The sequence below is a fragment of the Dendropsophus ebraccatus genome, chromosome 5 (assembly GCF_027789765.1).
Source record: "Dendropsophus ebraccatus isolate aDenEbr1 chromosome 5, aDenEbr1.pat, whole genome shotgun sequence".
NCBI lineage: Eukaryota > Metazoa > Chordata > Amphibia > Anura > Hylidae > Dendropsophus > Dendropsophus ebraccatus.
In genome coordinates this window covers 115718214-115743944 of record NC_091458.1, presented here as the reverse complement: position 1 = coordinate 115743944, position 25731 = coordinate 115718214, and the positions used below count along the sequence as shown (strand labels likewise).

At 44.0% G+C, this 25731-nt stretch overlaps 1 protein-coding gene across 1 annotated transcript in view; it reads right to left on the bottom strand.

Annotated features, from left to right (window-relative positions):
- Nucleotides 1-3604: 3604 nt before the first annotated feature.
- GEMIN8 (gem nuclear organelle associated protein 8) overlaps nt 3605-25731 on the bottom strand; it is a 40019-nt gene continuing 17892 nt past the window's right edge. The window contains exon 5 of the mRNA XM_069972449.1: nt 3605-4378. Coding sequence (XP_069828550.1) covers nt 4122-4378 — 257 coding nt within the window. The 3' untranslated portion in view covers nt 3605-4121. The remainder of the gene's footprint in view (nt 4379-25731) is intronic.

The following is a 25731-nucleotide window of genomic DNA, read 5'->3' as shown; positions in this document are numbered from 1 at the left end:
CGCTCCAGAAAATGCCCTGGCAGATGATGGCAGAGGGATGCTCAGTGTCCCTCCAGTGCCCTGTGTCCCTCAGTGTCTTGATGCAGTAGTAAGTGCAGGGGAAAAAACACTTTGGGGGACATATATGAAAGGTCCGGTCAAGGCGTACACCATGGAGAAGGTGCAGATTTGGCGTACACCTGCCGTATGCCCCGTTCGCCTGATGGGCAGGCAGGGGGAGCCTGACAAGGTGGGGAGGAAGCGTGGCAGGTGTAGATTTGGTACGCCTGGCACAGGTTCAGACGCCCGGCTGTCCAGATTCACGTGTGCCTCTTAGTGAATCCTGCCGGGAAAAGGGGGCGGGGCCTTATATAACACTGGCGGTCTTCATAAATCTCCCCCTTTATGTGCAAGTGTATAGTGGTGATTTGTACAACTTTTTTTTTTTTTTTGGGGGGGGGGGGGGGGGTAACAATACTTAAATAAAAATTTGTGCCGGAATTCTCCATTAAAAAGAGCCACCAGTGCAACCAGGCGGTAGAGAAAGCTACTTGTATGCTGGGCTGTATAGCTAGAGGTACAACCAGTAGCAAGAGGGAGATTGTGATCCCGCTGTATAGAGCTGTGTCCAGTTCTGGAGGCCTAAATAAAGTTCAAGAGGGAAGTGCTTTAAGAAAAAACTGAACAAAGGGACACAGAGTTAGTTGGGGGAAAGATAAGAGGCAATGCGAGAAAATATTAGTTTACTGAAAGAGTAGTGCACTGTATATATATATATATATATATATATATATATATATATATATATATATATCCTAAGATAATAAGAAAGGAATTACTAAGAAGGCAAAGTGGTCTTTTTCTGCCAACAATCTTCTATGCTTCTATTTACACAGAGCACTACTATAGATGCCACATGGGAAAGAAAGACTTATTGATGCACAGGTTCTGTAATGTCCATAGTCAAACAGCAGCAGCACAGCAAGGAAGGGGTGACAATAAGCACTGTGCAGCACTGTGGACTTATGGTAGTAGGTACACTGGCATTTACATAACAGACAGCTGCCCTGAACTTTATGGGTGGTGACAAATAAAAGGAAAAGTTTGAGCTACCTTTCAGGAGCAGTAAGGATCATCTTCTGCAGGCAGACTGACTCAATCTGCAAGTGCTAAGCCCCACCCCATCCCTTTATGTGTTTTTCCAAATGTGATCTGTAATTTATTTACAAATTTATCAAACAGAGGTGAATTGCTTTAAATGACAGTGACCATTTAAAGTGACTCTGTACCCACAATCTGTCCCCCCCAAACCACTTGTACCTTCGGATAGCTGCTTTTAATCCAAAATCTGTCCTGGGGTCCGTTCGGCAGATTATACAGTTATTGTCCTAAAAAAACAACTTTTAAACTTTAAGCCCTGTGTCAAACAGCCGTGACCTAGAGTGATTGTGCATTAGGCTGGCACACCCTCTCTGTCCCTCCTCCCCACCGTCTTCATCATTAGGAATGCCCCTAGAACATTTTCTCCTGTCTGAACATTGCACAGGTGCCCTAATGATCCAGCCCATGTGCCGTGCTTACACAGGTGAGGAATAGGAGACAATCTGCCAATGGCATTCCTAAAGATGATGAGGGCAGGGAGGAGGGACAGAATGGGTGTGCCAGCCTAAGGGTACAAACACACACACCGTATATGCAGCAGATGCGCAGCAAATACGCAGCAGATTTGATGCGGTGTTCAGTTATTTAGATCTAATCTGCTGCGTATCGCAGCAGTAAATACGCTGCGTATACGGTGTGTGTGTTTGTACCCTAATGCATACACAATCTAGGCCATGGCGGTTGGACACAGGGCTGCAAGTTGTTTTTTAGGACAATAACTGCATCACTGAACAGACCCCAGGACAGATCTTGGATTAAAAGCAGCTATCTGAAGGTACAAGTGGTTTGGAGGGGACAGATTGTGGGTAGAGAGTCGCCTTAAACGGTGCCATTGGGGACAGGGACTTATTTGAGTCAACAGTGACTGTAATTAGCTACAGAATAAAGTAGTCCTATATACCTACAGGGAAATATAAATATATATATATATATATATATATATATTGAATTCAAACTGTTAATCCTTTTTTTTCCCCTAGACTATGAAGTAGTAGTGGAAAATAGTCTATAATACAGAACTTAAGACAATAATTCAGCTTTTTATTTTTCTAGCAAAACTTACGTAGCCAAAGGCACATTGTGACCAATAAGAACACAAACATGCGTTGGTACTTTTTAGGCAGCACTATGTTTACAACAAAAATGCAAATTCTCAGATTTTGTTAAAAGCAATGTATCAGAAAATTATCTATTGTTTAAATACAATAGGTTAAACATATCTTTCAAGAATTTTGGTGACGTTTTTGCAGTCTTCAGTGTGGCCACTAGGCGTAATATTAGGACGAGACATCCTGTTCTTCCTGTGATGACAAGAAAGTAGCTCTATACAGAAGTACAGCAGTACATAAAAAGGAAGCTCAGCCTCCTCTCCCTTTGTGCAATACAAAAATTAGGGTCTAAAGAGGTTCATTGTATCACTAAACGCTGTTAAAACAATAAAATCTAGATGACACATTCACTTTAAGGCTACATATAGACATCATAGGAAAGGTCCATCATTGATTTGCCACAAATTTTTTTAAAAAAATCTGTGTGTATTAAGCTTGGTTCACACTAAGTTTTTTTTTTTCATCTGTTTTTGCAAAAAATGGACGCATGTGTGTGCATCTGTTTTGATTTGTTTGTCCATAGACTTCCATTATACACAACGGCTAAGTTTTTGTGTACGTTGAAAAAAACAAAAACAACAAAAAAAAAACAGATGTTTTGATCTTTTTTTATAATGAAAGTCAATGGAAAAAAGGATGCACACAAAAGCAAAAAAAAAGCAAAAACAAAACAAAACAACAACTTAGTACCTGCAAGGCAAATGGTAAAATACACAGTGAAAATCTTTGACAATTCTGCAAGCTGCATATTTGAGAATTTTCAGGATTTCCTAAAACCCATGCAGGTCTTTTCCTTTACATGAATTTTGTAAACATATTCACCACTGTAATTTGTTCAGGTTTTTGAGTCCGAAATATATATGAATATGTGACTTGTACTTCTCTTTCCGGCTCAAGTCACTTCTGGTTTTGGCACAAAAACTGCAGTGGCAGTTTTCCAAAACACTGCCATGTGTGAAAACCAGCATCATGCTGTTTCTGGAAGAAAACAGACATTTTATTCTTAGCCTCGATAAGGTACATTGCTTTAAGGTTTTCACAGGAATAGACTGGCGCTGGTGCCACAGTCATCTTTTTAAACCGTGGCCCGCTTCCCGTGCGTGACGCTGGTCTATTCCTGAACACCGGCCCAGTCTTAAGCAATGGCAGTGAGCCCGCCCGCCCCCAGTGTGACAATCTGCCCTCCCCTTTGTGACGCGGCTCCACTGATTCTGATGGAGATGCGTCAGAGTGGCAGGCGCACCGTCACACTGAGGGCGGGCGGGCCCACTTCCAGTGCTTCATGCCAGGCTGGTGCCCAGGAATAGACTGGCACCATGCACGGGAACTGGGCCGCAGTTAAAAAAAAGAGGACCACAGCAGTGGTGCCAGTCTATTCATGTAAAAACCTGAAAATGATGTACCTGATCGTATGTTTGCTTTAAATAAACCAATACAAAACAGCTGTCTAATGTTTTTTCTAAAGCAGCCGCTTGCTAGTTTTAGCAACCTATAAGCAAAGTTTGCCAAACTGATAAAATGTAACACCAAACGCTCCGCTCCTATTATAAAATACTGTAAGCTGTAAGTTACAGTTGCAACATTATTAATTAGAACCTAATGGCCATCTCTCACTCACATTCTTTATTTTTTGCACACGTTCAAATACAGTTCATGTATAAAAAAAAAGGTAGAATGTAAATATTACAAGTGAAAATACATAATGTAGATGAAACATTCAGTACCAAAATTAAACAGTTCAATGTGGAAATCTATTGCTTAGTATATGAACACCCAGCAGTATGATTTACTTTACAAGCTAATACAGCTGTTGGGTTTTGACATAGCTGTTATATACAGTAATGCAAACTGTTCACATCTCTTCCCTGACACTTATAGCTTTAATGGGATGATAGGCCAGTACTTCGGTTGCTTTTTATCACAATGTCTATCAAAGTTGAGTTGCATTGCAGTTTCCATTCCTTGGATCTGAGCGGCATCTTCGCCAAAAAGCTTCTTCATTTCTACTCGACGTCTTTCTCCAGGTCTTTCTGAAGGAGGCTGGGTTGATCTTTTAGTGGGGATGTGTAGATCGTGACCGGCATCTACGTATTGCTCATGGATTTCTTCTTCAAGCTTCTGCTGCCTCTCTGAAATAGAAAGGTAGATTTTTTTTTAGAAAAATAAAAAGCCCATTGCCGCTTTCCACATACGCATTTAGAATGTGTTCCACACCAATAGCCGCACGACATTGCCGATACTTTGAAATGTATGAATTGAATGGCCATTAGATTTGTCACCACTGTACATTGACCAACATAATACAAAGTCATTTCAATTGACCACAAGGTGCTTCTTCGTGGGGAAAATGTAGTGATTTCCTGCCATGTTCTTTTCTCTTTGAAAGCACACTTGTAACTAATGTAGGTGCCAAAATCATGTTTGAGAAGCTGCTTTCATTTTCTTTGAAGCCCCTAGCCACGTTGTTCATGGCGATGCAGTTTGACAAAAGTCTATACCAGTGATTTAATAGAAGTTACAAGTTACAGATGGTGAACTGAGAACACAAGTTCCATTTGTGAAGCTTAGACGGATGACCCATTACATTATATTGGTTGAACATGGCCATACTTTCAATAAAGTGCTGAAAACTCATTTGTAAGTTTATTAATACAAACCTATTGTTCACAAAACATCTGATACATCATCTCTATTCTGCATTGTAATATAAAAGTCTATTCCTAAAAATGAAAGATGACCAGTTCCCATTCTCTATCACTGATGGAAGAAAGGCTGTATTCACACAGGGTAAGGCCATGTTCCCACTGCGCAAGTTTTGTAATAATCACGACCGTCGTAACAATCCCTTCTAAAGGAATCTCGGCCGGAGTGTATACACATAGTATACGCCCTGGCCATGATCCTTAGCGGCGCCACAAGAAACTGACATGTCAGTTCACACAATGGAGTCTCCATTTTGTGCAGTGAGGAATTCGGATGCGAGTGCGCACGGATGTGTCCACATCCGAATTCAGCAGCAGTGAAGATCATTTAGCCGGTACTGCAGTACCGTCCGTTAAGCGACCCGGTGTCATACAAAGTGGGAACATGGCCTAAAAGTATGCTATGGCCCAGCTTTAAAATTCACATCAAGCTTTTACAGAATCCACTATAAACTTTTTTATACTATTTTTAAGTGCGGTTTAAATCTTAAAGTGTGCTTTAATTAGATACAGGAGATGTCACTTCCGGGAGTATGATGTGGCCTGGTTCTGGAGATCTAACTAGACTGCAAGCCCACAAACGCTTCCAGCTGCAACACTGGCGCCTACCCCATAGCTCTGTAGAGAATTGCGCTGCCCCCTCCATGGAACCAATGGCCCATGCCACACCACAGCCTGAAGGCACTGCCAGTTTCCAGCAGGAAGTTTGTGATAACCTTGTTCGATCCCTTGCAGGTAATCTTTCAAGCATCTGTTCGGGGGGCGGCATCTTCTCATTTCATGACAGCCCCCCAATCTCTCATGCCTGCCCTAAGGGACAGAAAAAAACACAACCTCCTGCTGTTTCGCAGCATACTTTAAGAAAAACAAAGTGTGTCACGAAAAATATGGGCTCATATGGGTCTGTAGGCGAGGGTGAGGGATTTTTGAGGGTTGGACAGACATAGGTAGGAACGCTAACTCGGGGACAAGTTTTAATTGGAAAACCCCTTTAATTAAATATGTTGTATTGTATCAGTACAACAGCCAAGGTGAGACACGCAAAGATGATGAGTGTTTCAGACCCAAGTGTTTGCCTCAGTTGTGTTGCTCCTTCATACGTTCTTCCTGGTATCATGTCTCAGATTTGCAAAATTTTTCTGTCAGCACAAATCTTTACATTAACCACAGTAAGGTCAATCTGTGATCGCAAACTTCTAGCAACCAAGCTATGGTTATACTAAGCACTTCAGAGTCCAACACAGTAAAATCTCCAGTTAATCTGCTATCGGTAGCTATAAAAATGGGATAGTGACCAAATGATCCATCTTTCAAGCAGAAACACTGTCATTTTCCTGCTGCCATAAAAGACTGTGGCCCCAATTTACTGTGTAAACTAGAAACTTGTGTATACTGCCCGTAGCAACCAATCACAGCTCAGCTTCAGGCTCTGGTAAGCTGTGATTGGTTGCTAAAGGCAGTTTACACGATTTGATAAACAGGGGTGTATGACTATACATAGGTGGGCCGATAGGGGATTATTACTAAACGGGGGGGAGTGAGCGGACAGGGGTGTATGACTATACGGGAGGGGGGGTGGGGTGGATAGGGGTGTGTAACTTTACAGGGGGCACATAGGGATGGCAAGCGGATAGAGGTGTATTGCTATATAGGGGGTGCAGATAGGGGTGTATTATTGTACAGGGAGGTGCATGCTGGGACCTGTAGTCCCCTCAGTAACAGTACAGGGCTGTAACATAGGAGGAATGAATGTGGCAGGATGCCACACACAGCAATAACTTATCCTGCCTGCTGCAGCACATCTATTTCTCCTATGTTACAGCCCTGTTCTGTTACTGTGACTACAGGGCAGCTACTCCTCCAGCCGTGACATGCCGGCGTCACTGCACACACAGCACAATAACATGTGCAGCTCTCACTGGCCGGGTGTGTATGAGGGGCGCCGGACGGGTCCGGATTTGACGGGTGGGGGCATTGATGGGACAGGTGCGGTGGGACAGGGCCTCGGACCGGACGAATGGGGGGGGGGGGGGGGGGGGAGGGTGCACGGACAGGATGGGGGGGGGGCGCTTAGACTGGACACTCGGGCATTTTCACCTGGGCCCTGCTGCTCCTCCACCTCCCGCTCTGATACCGGCGTCCCTGCACATAACGTGCAGCGCTCGCGCCGTGCGGGGGCGCTCTGACGGGACAGTTGAGGGGAGACGGCGCTCTGACAGGGGAAAAATACAAAAATGCCGCAGATACCGTCCTGGCTAAGTTGAGGTCGGTTAACCGACGCCAGTGACTGTATCGGTATTTTTGCGGTATACTGCCCAGCCCTATTTTATGGGAAGTTCAAAAGATGCGATCAAATGCGTATTAACAAATTTTCGTTAGTGGTTTGATCATTGCCTGCATACACGGAAAGATTATTGATTAAATGCAAAACGATATAACGAATATTCACACAAAAATCTTCCTAACTTGACAACTAATCTTAGCCCTTAGGAAATCTCAGCTCTTTTACATCAGTCAAGCCCTGTGTAACCTATGGAGAGGGGAGGGGGAGGAGAGAGATTAGTCGCCAGCAGAGAGCAGAAAACCAACTATTACACAGCGGGACCTGTGTGAAAGCAGGTATTCAGAGGTCAGTGCTGACTTCAGAGGAGATAGCCTGGTGATGTAGCTGTAAATTAACTCTTTGTTGTCCTGTTTTGGTGCCTCACCTCCCCTCCACCCCTCCTCTCTCCATAGAAAACCATGAAGACAGGAAGGAGAGCTTCAAACTGCTTTTTCATGATAAATATGCATAAATTTTCGGCTAATAAACCCAATTACAAAGTTTCTTAAAATTGCTTGTACTACTGATTTTTGCAAAAAGAATTTAAACAACAGTGACACTTTAAGGCACAATGAGACAGAAATTTCTTTGTAAAAACTGATGCTAGACTGGAGGCCAGAACCAGACTCGTCCTAAGTGATCCCCAGCATAAGAGGTGAATTTAGAGGACCTGCAAGAAGCCTTCGCACACAGCAAATCCTGGCATGAGTCATAATTTCCCTGGTAAATGGCAGCAGATGCACAGTTAAAGCATACAAAAGGGTGATGAGGGGGAAGTGGGAGGTGGGATGTGGGAATGTAGAAAAATCTCTTGTATCACAAGTGCCAGGTTGGAAAAAGGAAAGCATCAAGTGGAAAAAATGAAGTGGTCCTGCCAAGCCATGAGCCAATTCCTGACAACCTCATTTTTTGAAGCAAGAGTATTTGGTTTTAATTTTTTAAACATGTTTCTATCACAACAAGGCAGGTCTGTGTACTTGTGTGCATGTATAACTGTTGTCACAGAAGCGTATCTGTTGCTGTACAGGAACACGGCCACTGACATGAGAGCTCTGTATAGGAAACAACAAAAGTTAAAGGGGTTATCCAGATAATCTTTTGCATATTTAAAAATATCCACGTTACTCTCCTAGTCAATCCCTGCTGCTGACAGTGTATTTATTATGTGTCCAAACACATGCAGGAGAAGCACAACAGCAAGAATTGTTATTTGTTGGGTGAAATTGTGGAAAAGAAAAAAAAATTATTTAGTTTCCCAAACCATCAGATTTAATAATGTGTCTCATGCCATTAGTTAATCTGGTAGGTTTTTTCAAAGGACAAAACTAAAACCCAATCTTCCCGCCACACTAGAGATGGCTGATTCTTAGAATGCACAACCTGTAAAAGAAAAAAATAAAGATTAAAAAAGTTTAGACAAAAAAAAAAGTATGGGTGAGTCAGGTTTCTGGGACGGAAAAGCGGCAGCGAAAATGGACAAAAAAAATCTGTCATTTTTTAAACATTTATAAACTAGCCCCACTGCCTTTAACCATTAGACCCAAAAAGAACAATCTTGCTTTCACGTGTTCACAAAATGTTGCACCATTTCTCTTTGGACCAGTCAATGTGTTTCTTGGCAAATTTTAACCTATTCAAAATGTCTTTTTTCAAACACAAAAAAAAGCTTTGCAGGGAGATCTTGTTTTTTTTTTTTTTTTTTTTAAACCAAATTTTATTGGCACGAGTTTGCAGAGAAAGAGAACATAGCAATACAAGATGAACAATGATACATATAACATACCAAAAAGTTCCGCGCTATTCGAGTTGTTCACCCTATATAGTCCAGGTTGCATAGTCCTCGTATTTTCCATTTTTTGTGGCGTTCACCACTCTAGCGTCGTCACATCTGCACAATGTGGTGCCATAAACCATACATAGGTCTATATAACCGTTAACAAACATAACCAGCCGTTAACATAAACATACAAAAACACCCAAAAACATAAAAATATATAAAGGCCAAGGAGATCCCCCTTCCACCCTTTTCCTTGTCAGGTAATTTTTAGTGGACCCAGTGTGTCCTTCAAATCTTCAGTATAATACCATTCAGTATGTCTAAAGGGACTCATAAGGTGTTTGATCTCTTCCCTCGAGAAGGTGTGGATTATAAAGGTTCTCCATTTTGCAAAGAAAGTTTTTGTGGACTGTTCCTTGTTGAGAAGTGTATGTATCTTATCCATGTTAACCAAGTGTTTTAGAGTGTCACTAATGTCCTGTATCGATGGGACCTTGTCTATCAGCCAGTTCCGCAATAAACACTTAACCACAACCAGTAATACATTGTGAATGGCTTTATTAGCTACGAGAGGTGGTTCGGGATCATCCGACCGTTCACAGGTATAATGAAGCAAGCAACTAACCGGGTCAATCTTAACAGACTTTTGCCATATTCGCTTAATAAAATTTCCGACTTCATTCCATAGCGGGGTCACTTGTGAGCATGCCCATAGGGCGTGGAATAAATCCGCCTTGGGAGTCTTGCACTTAGGACAGTGACGTAGATAGTGTGCAGGAGCCTCTTTGTAAGTGAGATTGAAGGCATAAATGGCCCTGTGAATAAGCCGTATGTGCATCTCTCTCCACCTCTCGCTTACAATGGATTGGCGAACAAGCCTTATACCCTGACAAATTTTGGTATGTAAGTCAGCGTCCTCTATATGCATCGACCAGGCTGTAAACAGAGTGTGACCTAACCTGTCCAAGGTGTGTGAGGCCAGATGTTTATAGGAATCAGATAAGGACAGCTTAGTACCTGTGGTCCCCATTAGCTGATCAAACCTGTTGGTTCGCTCAGCTTTAGCAAAATCTAACACTAAGCTTTTACAGTGACTTATAAGCTGTAGATATTGGAGTCTGTGATGTTGCGGAAGGTCAAATTTTGCGGACACATGTTCCCAAGAGTGGAGAGTTCCCCTCTCGACATCTATCAGATCGTTAACAGATAGAACCCCTTTGGATCTCCAAGTGCCGAATAATTTATTTTGATTCCCTAACGGGAAGGAAGGTGAGTTCCAGAAAGGCATGTACTTGGAGATACAATAAGGTGTCGAGTACAGTTTCCTGATTGCTTTCCACGCGGCTATGGTATCGGTCATTAGCAGACTAGTCCTGATGGGGCGAGGTAAGTCTGCACGTTTGGTATGTAAGAGCGCTCCAAGGTTCCATGGATGTGCAAAGCTGCGTTCTAAGGGTAGATTGGAGTACCATGATGTGCCCCAGATCCAATCCCGTACATGTCTAGACAGTGATGCCAAGTTATACAGTCGGATGTCAGGGAGCTGCAGACCCCCGCTACTTTTAGGTAGGCAGAGTTTCCTGTATGCTATGCGTGGACGTTTACCTTGCCACAGAAATGCAATAAAAGCAGATTGCAGCTGCCTGACATCCAAGTGGCGTAACAGGAGAGGTAATGTTTGCAAGGGGTATAGAAGTCTCGCAAAGCTCACCATTTTAAGTAAGTGCGCTCTGCCCGTGAGAGACAATGGCAGGGTTCGCCACCGCTCTAATTCCCTAACAATTTTAGTGATCAGTGGGGCGTAATTGAGTCTATAGAGGGATTGGGGATACTTGCCTATTTTTATCCCCAAGTATGTGAGGTATGTGGATACCACCTCTATTCCCTGTGGGGGTGTAAAAGACGAGGTGCGAGTATCCAGATACATCAGCTGACACTTTGTGGGATTTATCTTATATCCTGAAAAGGATTCATATCGGGTGAAAGCAGTGAACACTTGATGAAGGTGTTTGGAGGGGGACTTTAAAAAGAGCAAAAGATCGTCGGCAAAACAGGTAAGACGGACCTCCCTTTCTCCTACCCGGATCCCCTCATATACTGAGGAGGAGAGGAGGTGGCGTGCTAACGGTTCCAATGCGAGATCGAACAAGAGTGGAGACAGCGGGCAGCCCTGACGTGTGCCTTTCTGCAGGTGGATCACATCCGACAAGAAGCCCGTTGTAAAGACTCTGGCCTTGGGTGTTCTGTACAAGGCGTTAACATAGGATCTTAACATGCCAGAAACCCCAAAGCGGTCTAGTACTAGTTGCATCCAACTCCAGTTGATGTTATCGAATGCCTTCTCTGCGTCAATCCCTAACAAGGCAGGGGGTTCCTCGCCGTCTCCACTCCCCGCCACCGTATCCTGTACTGCCAAGACCGTTCTTATATTAGTAACTGCCGCTCGCCCCGATACAAAGCCCACCTGGTGAGGACCTACAAGAGAGGGGAGGACAGCGGCTAGCCTATCCGCCATTATTTTTGACAATATTTTGACATCTTGATTTATCAATGATATCGGGCGGTAGGCAGTAGGGTCGGAAAGATCTTTTCCTTGCTTCGGCAGCACCTTAATATACGCCATATCCCCGGTAGGCAGGTTTTCTTCCCTAGCTAATATATGATTATATACTGACAGCAAAGTGGGTGTGATGTCTTGTCTGAGGGACTTATAAAATTCACTAGTGAAGCCGTCAGGCCCTGGCGCTTTGTGAGTCGGTAAGTGTTGAATAGTGTGTTCGATTTCTTGTATTGTCAGTGGTGCATTTAAAATATCTAATTGCTCCGGGGTAACTGACGGGAGATCTAACAGGTCAAGAAACGCTTTACCCTCTGAGATGTTTTGTGTGCCTTGGGTGTACAGCGTTTTATAATATTGCTGGAATCGGGAATTAATAGTTTTGGGATCATGTTGGGGGGTGCCATGTTCGTCTCTAATGTACGATATATTTGTTGTCCGTCTTTGGCCTGACGCAAGATTTGCCAGCAGTCTACCGGCCTTGTCTCCAAATCTGAAGAACTCAGCCTGTTTTTGATCTCTAATGAAACTTTCCAGCACATCTTGCGCCAGATCAAACTCCTTTTTGGCGGCAACCCACTTCTCTTTATTATCAGTAGTGTGGATTTGTAGGTAATTAGTGTATGCCGCTCTTAGGGTTTGTGTGGAGGAGTTGAAGTGTAGGACTGCAGCCTTCTTTTTCGCAGAGTAGTGAGAAATAATTCTCCCTCTCAACACAGCTTTTGCTGTTTCCCACATCAGAAAAGGATTATCTGTATGTTCCCTATTGTCTGCACAATATTCAGCCCACCACCCTTTCAAAAACAGGAGAAAATCTGCGTCTTTGGCCAAAGTCGTGGGGTACCGCCACAAGATGTCTGTGCCTTTGGGATAGTCCGGGCGGATGGTGATGCTGATCGGAGCGTGATCTGAAATAGCTAAGTCATGGATTTCCGCTGCTAATATTTTGGGTAGTAGGTGTGGTGACAGGAGCAAGTAGTCTATACGGGACCACATGTCGTGTGCGTAAGAATAGTGGGTGTATTCCCTGTCATCGGGGTGAAGGTGGCGCCAGGCATCAACTAGGTGGGTGGATGTGAGGATGGTTTGAAGGAGTTGGTCCCTGCTAGTCATGGATGTGTTGGGGGTACGTGTGCGTTTTCTATCTTCCAGATTATGTAATACCACATTAAAATCCCCTCCCACTATTAAACTGCTCCCTTTGTTTTGCAGTACCTCCGACTCTAGATGTTGTAAAAAGGTCTTACTATGATCATTTGGGCCATAGATATTAAAAATGTGCAATTTACCTGAAGGTGAGTCAAGTACCACTTGTGACATCCTGCCTTGATCATCCGCTTCCGAGTGCAGAATAGTGTATGATAGCTTCCTGCTTAACAATATCATTACTCCTGCCTTCCCTCTCACCGCCGAGGATCCCAGGACATCACCCACCCACAGCTTCTTCATTCGAAAAAATTCCGACTCGGTTAGGTGAGTTTCCTGGAGCAACGCTATATCCGTTTTTAACCGTTTTAGATGTCTAAGCACGCTCATCCGCTTGTTAGGGGAATGTAGTCCCTTAACATTCCATGATGTTATGTGCGTGAATGGGTTACCTCTGGGGGGGTGATGTCACTGGATCCAAAACAACCAGACGTCAGCAGGTGGGGTGAATCTCCTTGGCAACAGAAAAAAACAATATAACCATAAGTACATACAATTTGTACAACATGAAAACGCCACAGAATCGTGACAAAATAGCAGATAATAGTAATGACATTAGTCAAATAAATCAAAGTACGAGTGAAAGTAGTCGTGGACTTCACTTCTTTCGCTGCCCTGGAGGAGCCTCGTGAACTCCCCATAATAACCTAAATTATCTGAAATAACAAGTATGGCGCCCCAGCCCTCCCCGGGCCCTATTGGTTACCCCATAATATCAGGGAGATATGAAATCAACTAGGCCCCATTCGAAACTAAACATAGAGTAAGAGAATAAAGGAGTAGAGAGCTAAACCATAACTATACTATTATAAGCCGTAGCACAGCTGAACCCGCATAAGTGCTTCCAAGCACTACAATACTTATCACATGTCCTGGATCAGTCCATTGCTTCTGGGGCTGAATGCGGACTTTGTGTACGTCTCCTCTTGATCGTATCAGACGGCACTGCAGAATCCACCTCTTTCTTCAGCGAATCCACAAAAGAGGACGCAGCCAACGGTGATCGTAAGGTTTCCATGGATCCATCTTGATGAAAGATCCTAAGGACTGCCGGGTACTGTAAAGCAAACTTGACCTGATGTTTCACCAGTAGCGTGCAGATGGGTGCGAATGCCTTCCTCTGTTTGGTCACCTCAGCCGAGTAGTCGTTGAATAGTAGTACCTTCGCACCACGTATGGCGACCTCCGCTCTTGTCTTCTTGTACGCTTGTATAATCATTTGTTTATCAGCAAAGTTGAGAAATCACCTGACGCGGCCTGTTCCCCAGGCGTTTGGTCACTGCGTCTGTCACTGATGGAGGGGGGGGCCCCATACGGTGGGCTCGTTCTACTGGGCAGGAACCGGTGAGGCCCAGAGCAGCCGGTAGTTCGGCGGAGCATATCTGTAGTAGTTGTGACACTGGCACCGACTCGGGCAGTCCCACCATCCGCAGGTTGCTCCTACGGGAGCGATTTTCAAGGTCCTCTGTTTTCACCCTAAGGTATTCACATTCTCTGACTACATTGATCAGGCAATTTTTAGTCTCCATTAGCTCCCCCTCCGTTCTCTGCATCCTCCCTTCCAGCTCTGAAATCTGAGTAGCATGCGTTGTCAGTGTGTTTTGCATTTGCGCCAAAGATGTGGCCACTGTAGATTCCAGAGAGGCAACCAGGTCAGGCACCAATATCTTAGCTACCTCTATCGCCATCTGTTTGCAGGTTACCTGTAGCCCTGGAAGAAGGTCCTCTCCCCCTGGGGTGAAGAGATCTTGTGAGGTCGGGAGCTGAGTATCAAGCTGACTAGGCACATGGTGTATCTGCGCCACAGTTTCTGTCAGCGGTGCTGCTGGCGCCATCTTGCCTCTCTCCGCCTCCCTCTGGGGCCGTGGATCGGCGGCTGCAGCCGGCTCCCCGCCGCGGGTAATAAACTTCTCCATCCGATTACCGGAGCAAGGATGGAGTGATGTGCGGGTTTGGAGACCCTGGCGAGCGATGTGAGTGGCGGGGCAGCCCTCGGCAGTCGGGTCCGGGGACGGAGCTCTGGCGCGCACGTCCTCACATCAGCGAGCCGGAACCGGAAGTCTCGAGATCTTGTTTTTAACTTGGCTTCAGATCTTCTGTGATCTTTCTGAGGGTGATCACTAGAGATGATCGAACAGGGCCGAAGTATAGATTCCTACCAACCCAAACCATCGGCATTTGAGTCCCACTGCCTTCCCGTTCCGTGGGGAAGGTGGAGACTGCCCGAGTACCGCCTGGACTCGGGCTCGCAAAGACCTGAACCTCGGCCCTGTTCGATCATCTCTAGTGATCACTGGCTGTACCTTTGGCATTATGGCTGTCCTTTAATCCATTTGAATAACAGTTCCCTGTTTCCTTCTACATCTTTCAGGTATTAGTTGCCACTTCAAGGTATTTGTGATAATAATAGCTGGGCAGCCTATTATATGCTGCACTCCATTATATGTTTTAACCCCTCCAAACAAGTTGTTTTTTTTGTCAGAACAATGTCTGGAACAACCCATTCAGATAGGCTGCTTCTGAAAGCCGTAGCTCTACTACAAATGTAGTATCACCACTTGCCAATAGGAGGGTTCATAAGCATAAATAGCGGGGGAGGAGTGCTGCCAAGAAAAGAGTGTACCTGTCCACTTCACCTTATGGGCATTGTGACTGTTAGGAGGCAGGATCATGTGACTGGCTATGACTATTCAGCATCAAAGCAGGGGAGCAGCACCCTTAGGGCCCTATTCCACCGGACGATTATCGTTCAGATTATCGTTAAATCGTTCGAATCTAAACGATAATCGTTCGGTTGAAATGCAGTTAACGATTAACGACCGAACAAGAAATCGTTGATCGCTTTATAAGACCTGGACCTATTTTTATCGTTGCTCGTTCACAAAACGTTAGCAAACGTTCGCATTGAATAAGACATCGTTCGGTCGTTCACAGTAGATACGAACGCAATAGCGAATAAATAGCGAAGGAAAAACGATCGCAATTACGATCATAAGTAACGATTATCGTTCCATGGAAATGAGTGAACGTTTCAGGTCTTTCGCAATAGCAGTTGTTTGAGATCGTTAACGATTATGCAAACGATAATCGTCCGGTGAAATAGGGCCCTTACACATGGCCAGAATTCTGAGCCATGTTTGTGGTCCCCATAAAGAGCTAATCCTCTATACTGAATATTTAAAGTGACACTGTCACCCCCTTTTTTTGCATTATGACTTCTCTACACAGGTGTAAAGGGTAAATTTTTCATACCTTATTTTATATCATATGTCACGGTGCTTGTTCCAGTAAAAAGGGATCTTTTCCATCTGCGGATTGTACCACCTTGGCGGGGCCATATAACCCTCCCCTGTGACTTCATCACTGTATAGGCCCTGCCCCCTCGACGACCATTGGAACAGGCCAGCCTTAAGTTCTATGTGGCAATGACATCAGATAAGGGTGTGACCTACTAGGGCGATGCAGCCATGAAGCCCTGCCTAGGTAGCACAATCCGCAGATGATAAAAGATCACTTTTTACTGGAACAAGCACCATGACATATCATATAAATTAAAGGGGTTCCCCCCAAAATTATTTTTGCATTAATACGTTGCTCACCCGTAGCTTTCTATCTTTCCAATATAAAGTTATTATGGATTCTGCACAGTTGTGCTGTTATCTAGGTGCACTCACCCCCACAGATTGCATAGAATCATCAGCTCTCAGTCCACTCCGACACGCTCCCTGCTCCTGGCCCCGACCCTCCGAGACGGCATCACATGTCCTCAGTCTTTTTAATGAGCCGGGTTAGCGCTTCTAACCCACCACACTGAAGAGAGGGAGAACACAGAGACAGTGACAGCAGCTGCTGCTGTTCACTGTATCCCTTCTCTGACAGCAGCCCCCCACTGTGTGCACCCCCTTGCCCGGAGCTCACCCTGTATCCCCCTGTAGCTCACCCGGAGCGCCGCCCCCACCCTCAGAACAGGCCGTGCCACCCTCCATCGCTAATCCCCCCCTGCCCGGAGCTCAGCCCTCCTGCGGCTCACCCGGCTGTAGTGAGTGCAGCAACCCCTTGTAGAATTAGAGCTCTCAGCATGCTCAGCCTTCTCTCCGTGCATGCTGAGAGTTGTAGTTCTGCATGAGGGGGCCTCCCCCCCCCTTCACTGAGCTCACGGTGGCCAACCGCGGTCCACACAACACTTTATGCATAAGATATATCATGACAGAACATGGGACAGACATCTGTCGTTCTTCTTGTCATTACAGTAAAAGGTTATTATATGAAGATATATAATGAAGATATATGCCACTGCTATGTCAATATAACAACTCTTCGCTATTACAACTCCGCTATGCCACTCACTCAACTCCGCTATGCCACTCACTCAACTCCGCTATGCCACTCATTCAACTGCACTATGCAACTCACTCAACTCCGCTATATCTTGGTGATATCAGCTCTGCTACATCATGGACCAATCAGGCATAAGCAATGCATGATGGGAGATGTAGTTTTCTGGCCAGCACCATGTTGGATATAGATCGGCTTTTCAAAAAACTTGTAACTATGGAATGGAAGCAGCTAGAAATACAGGAGACGGCTCAAAATTCTCAGGGGGACTTGGTGAGTAAGACTGGCTAGGTTTGGTATCATTTTATTTTTTTGGCTCTTGGGGGGAATACCCCTTTAAGGTATGAGAACTACAAAATTTACCATTTACACCTATGTAGATAAGTCATAATGCAAAAAGGGGGTGACAGTGTCACTTTAAGGTGGAAAACTCCTTTAACAAAACCATAGGGTATGTCCACAGGGGAAAAAACACATCAACGACTTTTCCACAGGGGCAAATTTGCCCTTGCAGTTTTTATTGCAGATCCACAATGTGTCATTGATGTTAAACAGATTCCATGGGGATTTTTTTCTGCAGTGCATGGGATGGCATTTCTTAGAATTCCTTTCACTTTGCTGCTGATGTGCTGCAAATGTTTTGCAGAAAATGCAAAAAATAATCTATGCAGCACACATCTAACGTGACTGAAAACGTACCTTGCCCTATATGTTCCACCAAATCCTACTATGCTAAAATGAGCCATAGGTGCTGACAAAGTCTATTTTCCAAGAACTGGGATTCTACAACAAACTTGATCATGAATTAATATATATATATATATATATATATATATATATATATATATATATATATATATACACACACACACACACACACACACACACACACACATACACACACTACCGTTCAAAAGTTTGGGGTCACATTGGAATGTCCTTATTTTTGAAGGAAAAGTACTGTACTTTTCAATGACGATAACTTTAAACTAGTCCTAACTTTAAAGAAATACACTCTATACATTGCTAATGTGGTAAATAACTATTCTAGCTGCAAATGTCTGGTTTTTGGTGCAATATCTACATAGGTGTATAGAGGCCCATTTCCAGCAACTATCACTCCAGTGTTCTAATGGTACAATGTGTTTGCTCATTGGCTCAGAAGGCTAATTGATGATTAGAAAACCCTTGTGCAATCATGTTCACACATCTGAAAACAGTCTAGCTCGTTACAGAAGCTACAAAACTGACCTTCCTTTGAGCAGATTGTGTTTCTGGAGCATCACATTTGTGGAGTCAATTTAATGCTCAAAATGGCCAGAAAAAGAGAACTTTCATCTGAAACTCGACAGTCTATTTTTGTTCTTAGAAATTAAGGCTATTCCATGCGAGAAATTGCTAAGAAACTGAAGATCTCCTACAACAGTGTGTACTACCCCCTTCAGAGAACAGCACAAACAGGCTCTAACCAGAGTAGAAAAAGAAGTGGGAGACCGCGTTGCACAACTAAGCAAGAAGATAAGCACATTAGATTCTCTAGTTTGAGAAACAGACGCCTCACAGGTCCCCAACTGGCATCTTCATTAAATAGTACCCGCAAAACACCAGTGTCAACATCTACAGTGAAGAGGCAGCTGCAGGATTTTGGGCTTCAGGGCAGAGTGGCAAAGAAAAAGCCATATCTGAGACTGGCCAATAAAAGAAAAAGATTAAGATGGGCAAAAGAACACAGACATTGGACAGAGGAAGACTGGAAAAAAGTGTTGCGGATGGATGAATCCAAGTTTGAGGTGTTTGGATCACAAAGAAGAACGTTTGTGAGACGCAGAACAAATGAAAAGATGCTGGAAGAATGCCTGACGCCATCTGTTAAGCATGGTAGAGGTAATGTGATGGTCTGGGGTTGCTTTGGAGCTGGTAAGGTGGGAGATTTGTACAGGGTAAAAGGGATTCTGAATAAGGAAGGCTATCACTCAATTTTGCAGCGCCATGCCATGCCCAGTGGACAGCGCTTGATTGGAGACAATTTCATCCTACAACAGGAGAATGACCCTAAACACACCTCCAAATTGTGCAAGAACTATTTACAGCAGAAGCAGGCAGCTGGTATTCTATCGGTAATGGAGTGGCCAGCGCAGTCACCAGATCTGAACCCCATTGAGCTGTTGTGGGAGCACCTTGACCGTATGGTACGCCAGAAGTGCCCATCCAACCAATCCAACTTGTGGGAGCTGCTTCTAGAAGCGTGGGGTGCAATTTCTCCAGCTTACCTCAACAGATTAATAGCTAGAATGCCAAAGGTGTGCAATGCTGGAATTGCTGCAAAAGGTGGATTCTTTGATGTAAAAACAATGTTATTTCAAATACAAATCATTATTTCTAACCTTGTCAATGTCTTGACTCTATTTTCTATTCATTTCACAACGTATGGTGGTGAATAAGTGTGACTTTTCATGGAAAACACAAAATTGTTCGGGTGACCCTACACATTTCCTGGGTGGGGGAGGAGGAGAGAGGTACAGCTTGGTCAATATGAAGAGTATACATAGCTTCAGCAAGAAATCCATGGGAACAACTTTTGTCTTAAACATGCGACTGAAGAAACGTGGATAAAACCACAAGCAGTATTCCTTAGGGGAGGTTATAGACCCCTCCAGAGGAACAGTAACAAATACAGTACAACCAGCATAGAGGAAAACATACTTAGGTCTATAAAAAAGAATTAGACCAGAAGATTTCACTTCAAGGGTACAAACACACACACCGTATACGCAGCAGATCTGCAGCAGATTTGATGGTGCAGATTTGATGCTGTGTTCAGTTATTTAGATCTAATCTGCTGCAGATCTGCTGCGTATCACAGCAGAAAATATGCTGCGTATACGGTGTGTGTGTTTGTACCCTAAGGGTGCGTTCACACCTACAGGATCCGCAGCAGATCTGCAGCATATCCGCAGCAGATTTATGCTGTGTTTAGTTATTTAAATGAAATCTGCTGCAGATCCGCAGCAGAAAATCAGCTGCGGATCCGGTAAGTGTGAATGTACCCTAAGGGTACGTGAACACATCAGCTCCAGTTAGTGAGCACTTCCTGATCACTTGCATACGTGAAATACAGAAATTGCTTGCCACACAAGCAGGAGCTGACCTAAAAGTACGGCTGAAGGTGCATTTAACCTGTACCTGGAACTATGTTTAGTTATGATGTGTGGAACTATTACACATAACCTGGTATTTAGCAATGCTTGTGTCTGGTATACAGGAAAATTTATGCTATATCCTATTTAATTTATGGACAACAATATGGAGCAGAAAAGCAGATCTATTAACAGGTATTTCCTATATTTACTTTCTATACAGGAAAATAATAATAATAAAAAACATGGTTCCTGTTGAGCCTTGTACCCCCTGAGGGAGCAATTTCCCATCAGCATATTGCAGAGATAAGCAGCTGCCAGGGACTGAGAAGACTCCTCATTATAACCTGTTCAGTCTGGATGGTTTCATGAGAGTTTCTTCTCTGTGCATATCTATGGTAGGGGGTGGCTGCCTGCTAGGTCATAAGCAATATGGGGAATTGCAATGGTCAATTAGGGTAAAAAGATGGACATCTTCCTCCTGACATTTATCCCTATTCCTGACATTTAAAGCCCTATAACACAGGCCTATCTGGAGGAGCAAGCGAGTGCCGACCTGTCAGATCAGCATTCACTTGCTTCTCGTTCCCCGTTCGCTGCCGGCGATATTACATGCGCCAACAGTAAGTGGGCAAGAGTGGGGAGGGGGCGCAGGGAGCTGCAGGAGGCGCTTCCTGGGTGATTTTTAGATCCTCTAGGAAGCCCTAGGAGGTAGTGGCAGTCGGCTGCCGCCGCTCCTGTTGCGCGGAGTGGGGGCCAGCAGACCATCACTATCGTTCTAGTTTTTTTCAACATGCTGAAAGACAAAGATCAGCTGATATTGTGTATAGGTGATCCTTGCCTTTTAACAGGAGCTATCACGCCAAGCAATTATGGCCGGTAACAGCCAAATATGTCCGATAATTGCTTGGTGTAATAGGGCCTTTCAAGTGTACCTGCCATTAAAACTTTCAAATTTAAAACAGTAGATGTGATATAAAGAAAGTGCAATTTACATTATTTTTTTTTGTTATGAAAAACATGGCACTTCCTGTGTTTAGAATTTTTTTTATTTTTACAAAGAGTCCGAAAACAGGAAGTGCCGTATTTCACAGGTCATCTGACCCCTATCAGAGAAGGCAGTCATGTGACTGATGGACACATTGAGCTGTGACTCTCTGTACTGGCCAGAATTCCTGTGTTTAGTCTTTTTTTTCCAACCAGCACAAGTCAGATAATCTGCCAGTTCGGAGACGGGACCTGGATTTCTGGTAAGTTCAGCTTTGTTTTACAGCATGATGATAAAAAAAAATAAGGAATGTAAATTGCTAACTTGCTTTATATCACATCTACTGTTAATTTAAACTTTAAAAGTTATAACAACAGATACACTTTAAAGCCTTTTTACACAGCCTGATCCACACTCTAAACGAGTGCTGATCTGCTAGATTTCTGCCTGCCTACCAATCCTTGGCTCAATAATCTGACAGTCAGGGCTGCACAAACATTGCTAGCGATGTCTGTGCAGCTCTTTCCTGTCATTGGCAGCAGATTATCCTTTAACATGTTAAAAGTCAGTTAACACACTGTTTTAGTAAGTCTTATTTTGAGCTGTAAATGGCTGTAAAACTGACAAAAAGCAAAAAATGGCTGAACTGAGCGTGAAAAAAAAAAAAAAACAGCTGAAAGAAAGGCCAAAAAAATGTCACATGAACACAGTCTTAATGTTAAATTTAGCTTTGAATGGGAACTTAATATAACTACTAAGGAATGAATATGGATAGATGGATGGATAACCATAAATCTGCACGCACAGAGTATTTATTTGGAGAGCTATGACTCCATTTTGCTGTGTTTGTCTCCCTTTTGTTTCTTCAGAGCTTCCAGTTCTCTCCTACTTAAAGAGGCCCTATTGAGTCCTGTCAATGGAGCCTTTCTAAGCGCTCTGTACTGTTGTTATGGAAACTTTAAAGAGTGGGATTGCAATGTTTTAAAGGAAGCTGAACATCATGATGTCTTGGAAGAATTATCAGTGATTCTATAAAGCTAAAGCTGTATCCCCCCTTAGTGCAATGTGCTCTAGGCTTACAGGGAATATGCGCTCGCTGCAAGGTATTTCCCCAGAAAAAGAGAAAATTGGCTTGGACATGAAACAAGTGAAGGGAATTTCTGTCACCTTACAATAAGCTGTCTCATCCTGTATAGTACAACATTGCAAAAGTAGTAAGAAATGAGACAATAAAAAAAAAAAAAAAAAAAAAAAAAAGGCTATTCACACGGACACAGTCCAATCTCCATTAAGTAATCTGGGGATTGGATTGGAATAATGTTATAAGGGGGAAGCGAGTGCCGACCTGTCAGGTCTGTGCTCGCTTGCCCCTCGTTCCCCGCTCGCTGCCTGTGCTATTACACACACAGACATTGAGCAACAGAGGAGCAGGGGGAAGGGCTGCAGAGGGCAGCAGGAGGGGCTGACGGACAATCGTGTCAGCAGTGATCCTATTACACAGAGCGACAAGCAGCCGACCATCACTGACCTGATCGTAATTTTTCAACATGTTGAAAGATCACGGTCAGCGATATCATGCAAGTGCAGTCTTCTGATTCAGTGGCGTTGGTGGAGTGAGGCAGGGCAGTCGCTGTGTTCAGAGGAGTTGTGCGCTCGGACCGGCTGGTGTGTGACAGCTGACAGCATGAGGCTCCAAGCGGTGGATGACTAGTACCAGACACGTAACGTGCAGCGCTGCTGAGACATGTCTGGGGGTAGATGAGGGGGAGTGGGGGGCCTGGCTGCAGCAGCACCTCTGTACGGATCGTTTATTAGAAGCCATGATCAATGCCTGCCCTGTGCCTGGACAGCTGTGAGCAGGGGCTGCAGGGTATGGGACAGTTACTATGGGGACAACAGCAGGGGGTATTAGTACTATATGTGGGGGGCACACCAGTAGGCTCACTTTTTGGTTCAAAATATTTTTTCCCTATTTTCCCCCTCTAAAACCAGAGAATGGTTTATGGAAGAAGCAAGAAATTTTTTTTAAATTAAAGATTCACATGCAGGTACAGATTTGACAAAAATAACTGACTTGTTTTGATCAACAGGTGATCTTACTCATAGTCCCTATAAGACTAGGACTATGAGTACGATTACCTGTTGATTGAAATGCATCAGTCATTTTTGCCAAGTCTGTATCTGCATGTGAAGCTTCACTAAAGAATAAGATTTTTTACCCGGGATCGCTGGCTCTTTCCATATACTGCTCTCTGTGGAGGGTGGATTGCTAGCTCCTTCCATATACTGCTCTCTGTGGAGGGTGGATTGCTGCAGATGTGGTGAGCTGAACTTGTACGTCTTATAAAGCAGAAAATATGGTAACTAAAACATCACCCAATCTCCATCACTCCAACCGGAGCATGTAGCACCCTGGACAGCATTTATTTAAAGCTACAGGGGACTTTGATGGGTCCTCTGTGGCTCCAAGTTCCACCAATATTTTTATATTTAAAGGGAACCAATTCACCCCGTGGCCCCAGGCAGAAACTGACATACAGTGACATAAAGGTCAATATACTTACCACATCGCTCCTGGTCCCGTCCCGAATCCCGTTGTTGACCTGGAGAAATCGACGATTCTTCTTTTCGCGCCCATTATGGTAATGAGCCGAGATGAGTCCAACTTATTCATGAGGTCCTCTTCTCGTCGCCGCCCATCCACGCCTTCTGGAACTTGATTGACGTCTTCAGTCTTCTGACGAATTCCCGCGCAGGCGCAGAAGAGGTGACGGGACCATCGCAACGGCGCCTGCGCGGGAATTCGTCAGGATACGTGCTCGAGACAATCGGCGCACGAGCAGTAAACAGTGAAGCTGCGGAGTGGCTTCAATTGTGAACTTCGCATGCGCCGAAAACGACCGTCATGGCGCCTGCGCAGGATCCGGCGAGAAGAAAGAAGACGAGGAGGAAGAAGACCCGGCGTCAATCAAGTGTCGGAGGCGGGGAGAAGGCTGGACTTCGGGCCCGGCGGCACTCATTACCATAATGGGTGCGAGAAGAAGAATCGGAGATTTCTCCGTGTCAACAAGGGGATCTGGGACGGGACTTAGAGCGATGTGGTAAGTATATTGACCTTTATGTCACTGTATGTCAGTTTCTGCCTGGGGCCACGGGGTGAATGGTTCCCTTTAAGGAAGAATATGTCTGGTCACAGTGTTATCCTATAACCCTCTGGCTGCGTTATGTACATGATGTCTTTGTCCTATGGACCGGGATTTCTCCACAGTTAGATGAATATGTTAGCCATCTGAATGACCATCATTCGTTGACAGAGTTCGCCTTAAAATACAGCAAGGGCTGCACAGACATCGTTAGCAATGTCTGTGCTGCCCTTGCCTTAAGGGTAAAATAGTAAACTTTATCCATACCTGTCCCCAATCCCCAGTGTTCTTCTAGTTTCTGCCCGCTCCCCGCAGCTGGCAATGAAGCTTCTGAGCTGGTCTCTGAAGTGACAGGCCGCTCAGTCAATCACTTGCTGCGGCAACATTTATAAGCGTAAACAGTCGGTTTTGTTCTCATTTCTGATGGATATCTTGTTATATGTACTCATGATATGTTGTTATTTGTTGTGTTCATTTTTGATAATGTAGTTCTTGGTTTTCAAATTTCTCAATCTACTATTTTTCGGTCTACTCTCTAATTTCTCAGTCTACTATTTTTCGGTCTACTCTCTAATTTCTCAGTCTACTATTTTTCACAATCATGGAAATGACCGGGTGGAATAATAGCTTATTATTGCTTTACAGTCAAGAAAACTAGAAGGATCTGTAGCTCTGATATTATGAGACAAATATCAGAAAAAAAGTTGATGGTCAAGAAATTTGTACAGATGAGATATTCATCAAGCATGATGAACAAAATTTTTTGAAAGCTAAAGAGTCAGGAATATTTCTGTAATGCCGTCATCAAGGGGGAATCAGGTGATTGATCCCACAAGGGGGTCACCGATTAAAATAAGGGGATGGTTTTCTTGCGATACTAAGCAAGTTGTAGATCTATTAATATAGCCCTGTAAGTTAAAACGAGACTACTTCAACGCAAAGTATATTGGAGGCTTGATGCATTAAACCCCAAAAGGTTTAAATGAAGTATGCAGTATGGATATTATGTGTATGTAAATGAAGTATGCAATTGTAATGTTTTCCTTTGAATACTTACTATGTTGTAAGTTTTGTATTTTGGTTAAGTTTGATGTACTTTGACATCCTCTTTGTTTTTACCAGAGATAATCTCGCAAGATGTTAGGTTAACTGGTGGTGGGTGCACTTTCACTACGCATGACAAAGGGCACTTTGCCCTTAAAAGATTGCTCACTCAACGTGGTTGCATCATGCCAATTGTACAAATCCTCACTGTGAACGTCGTCTGAAATGCCATGTGCTCCATATAGAATAAAGTTTTTTATGGACAACTAG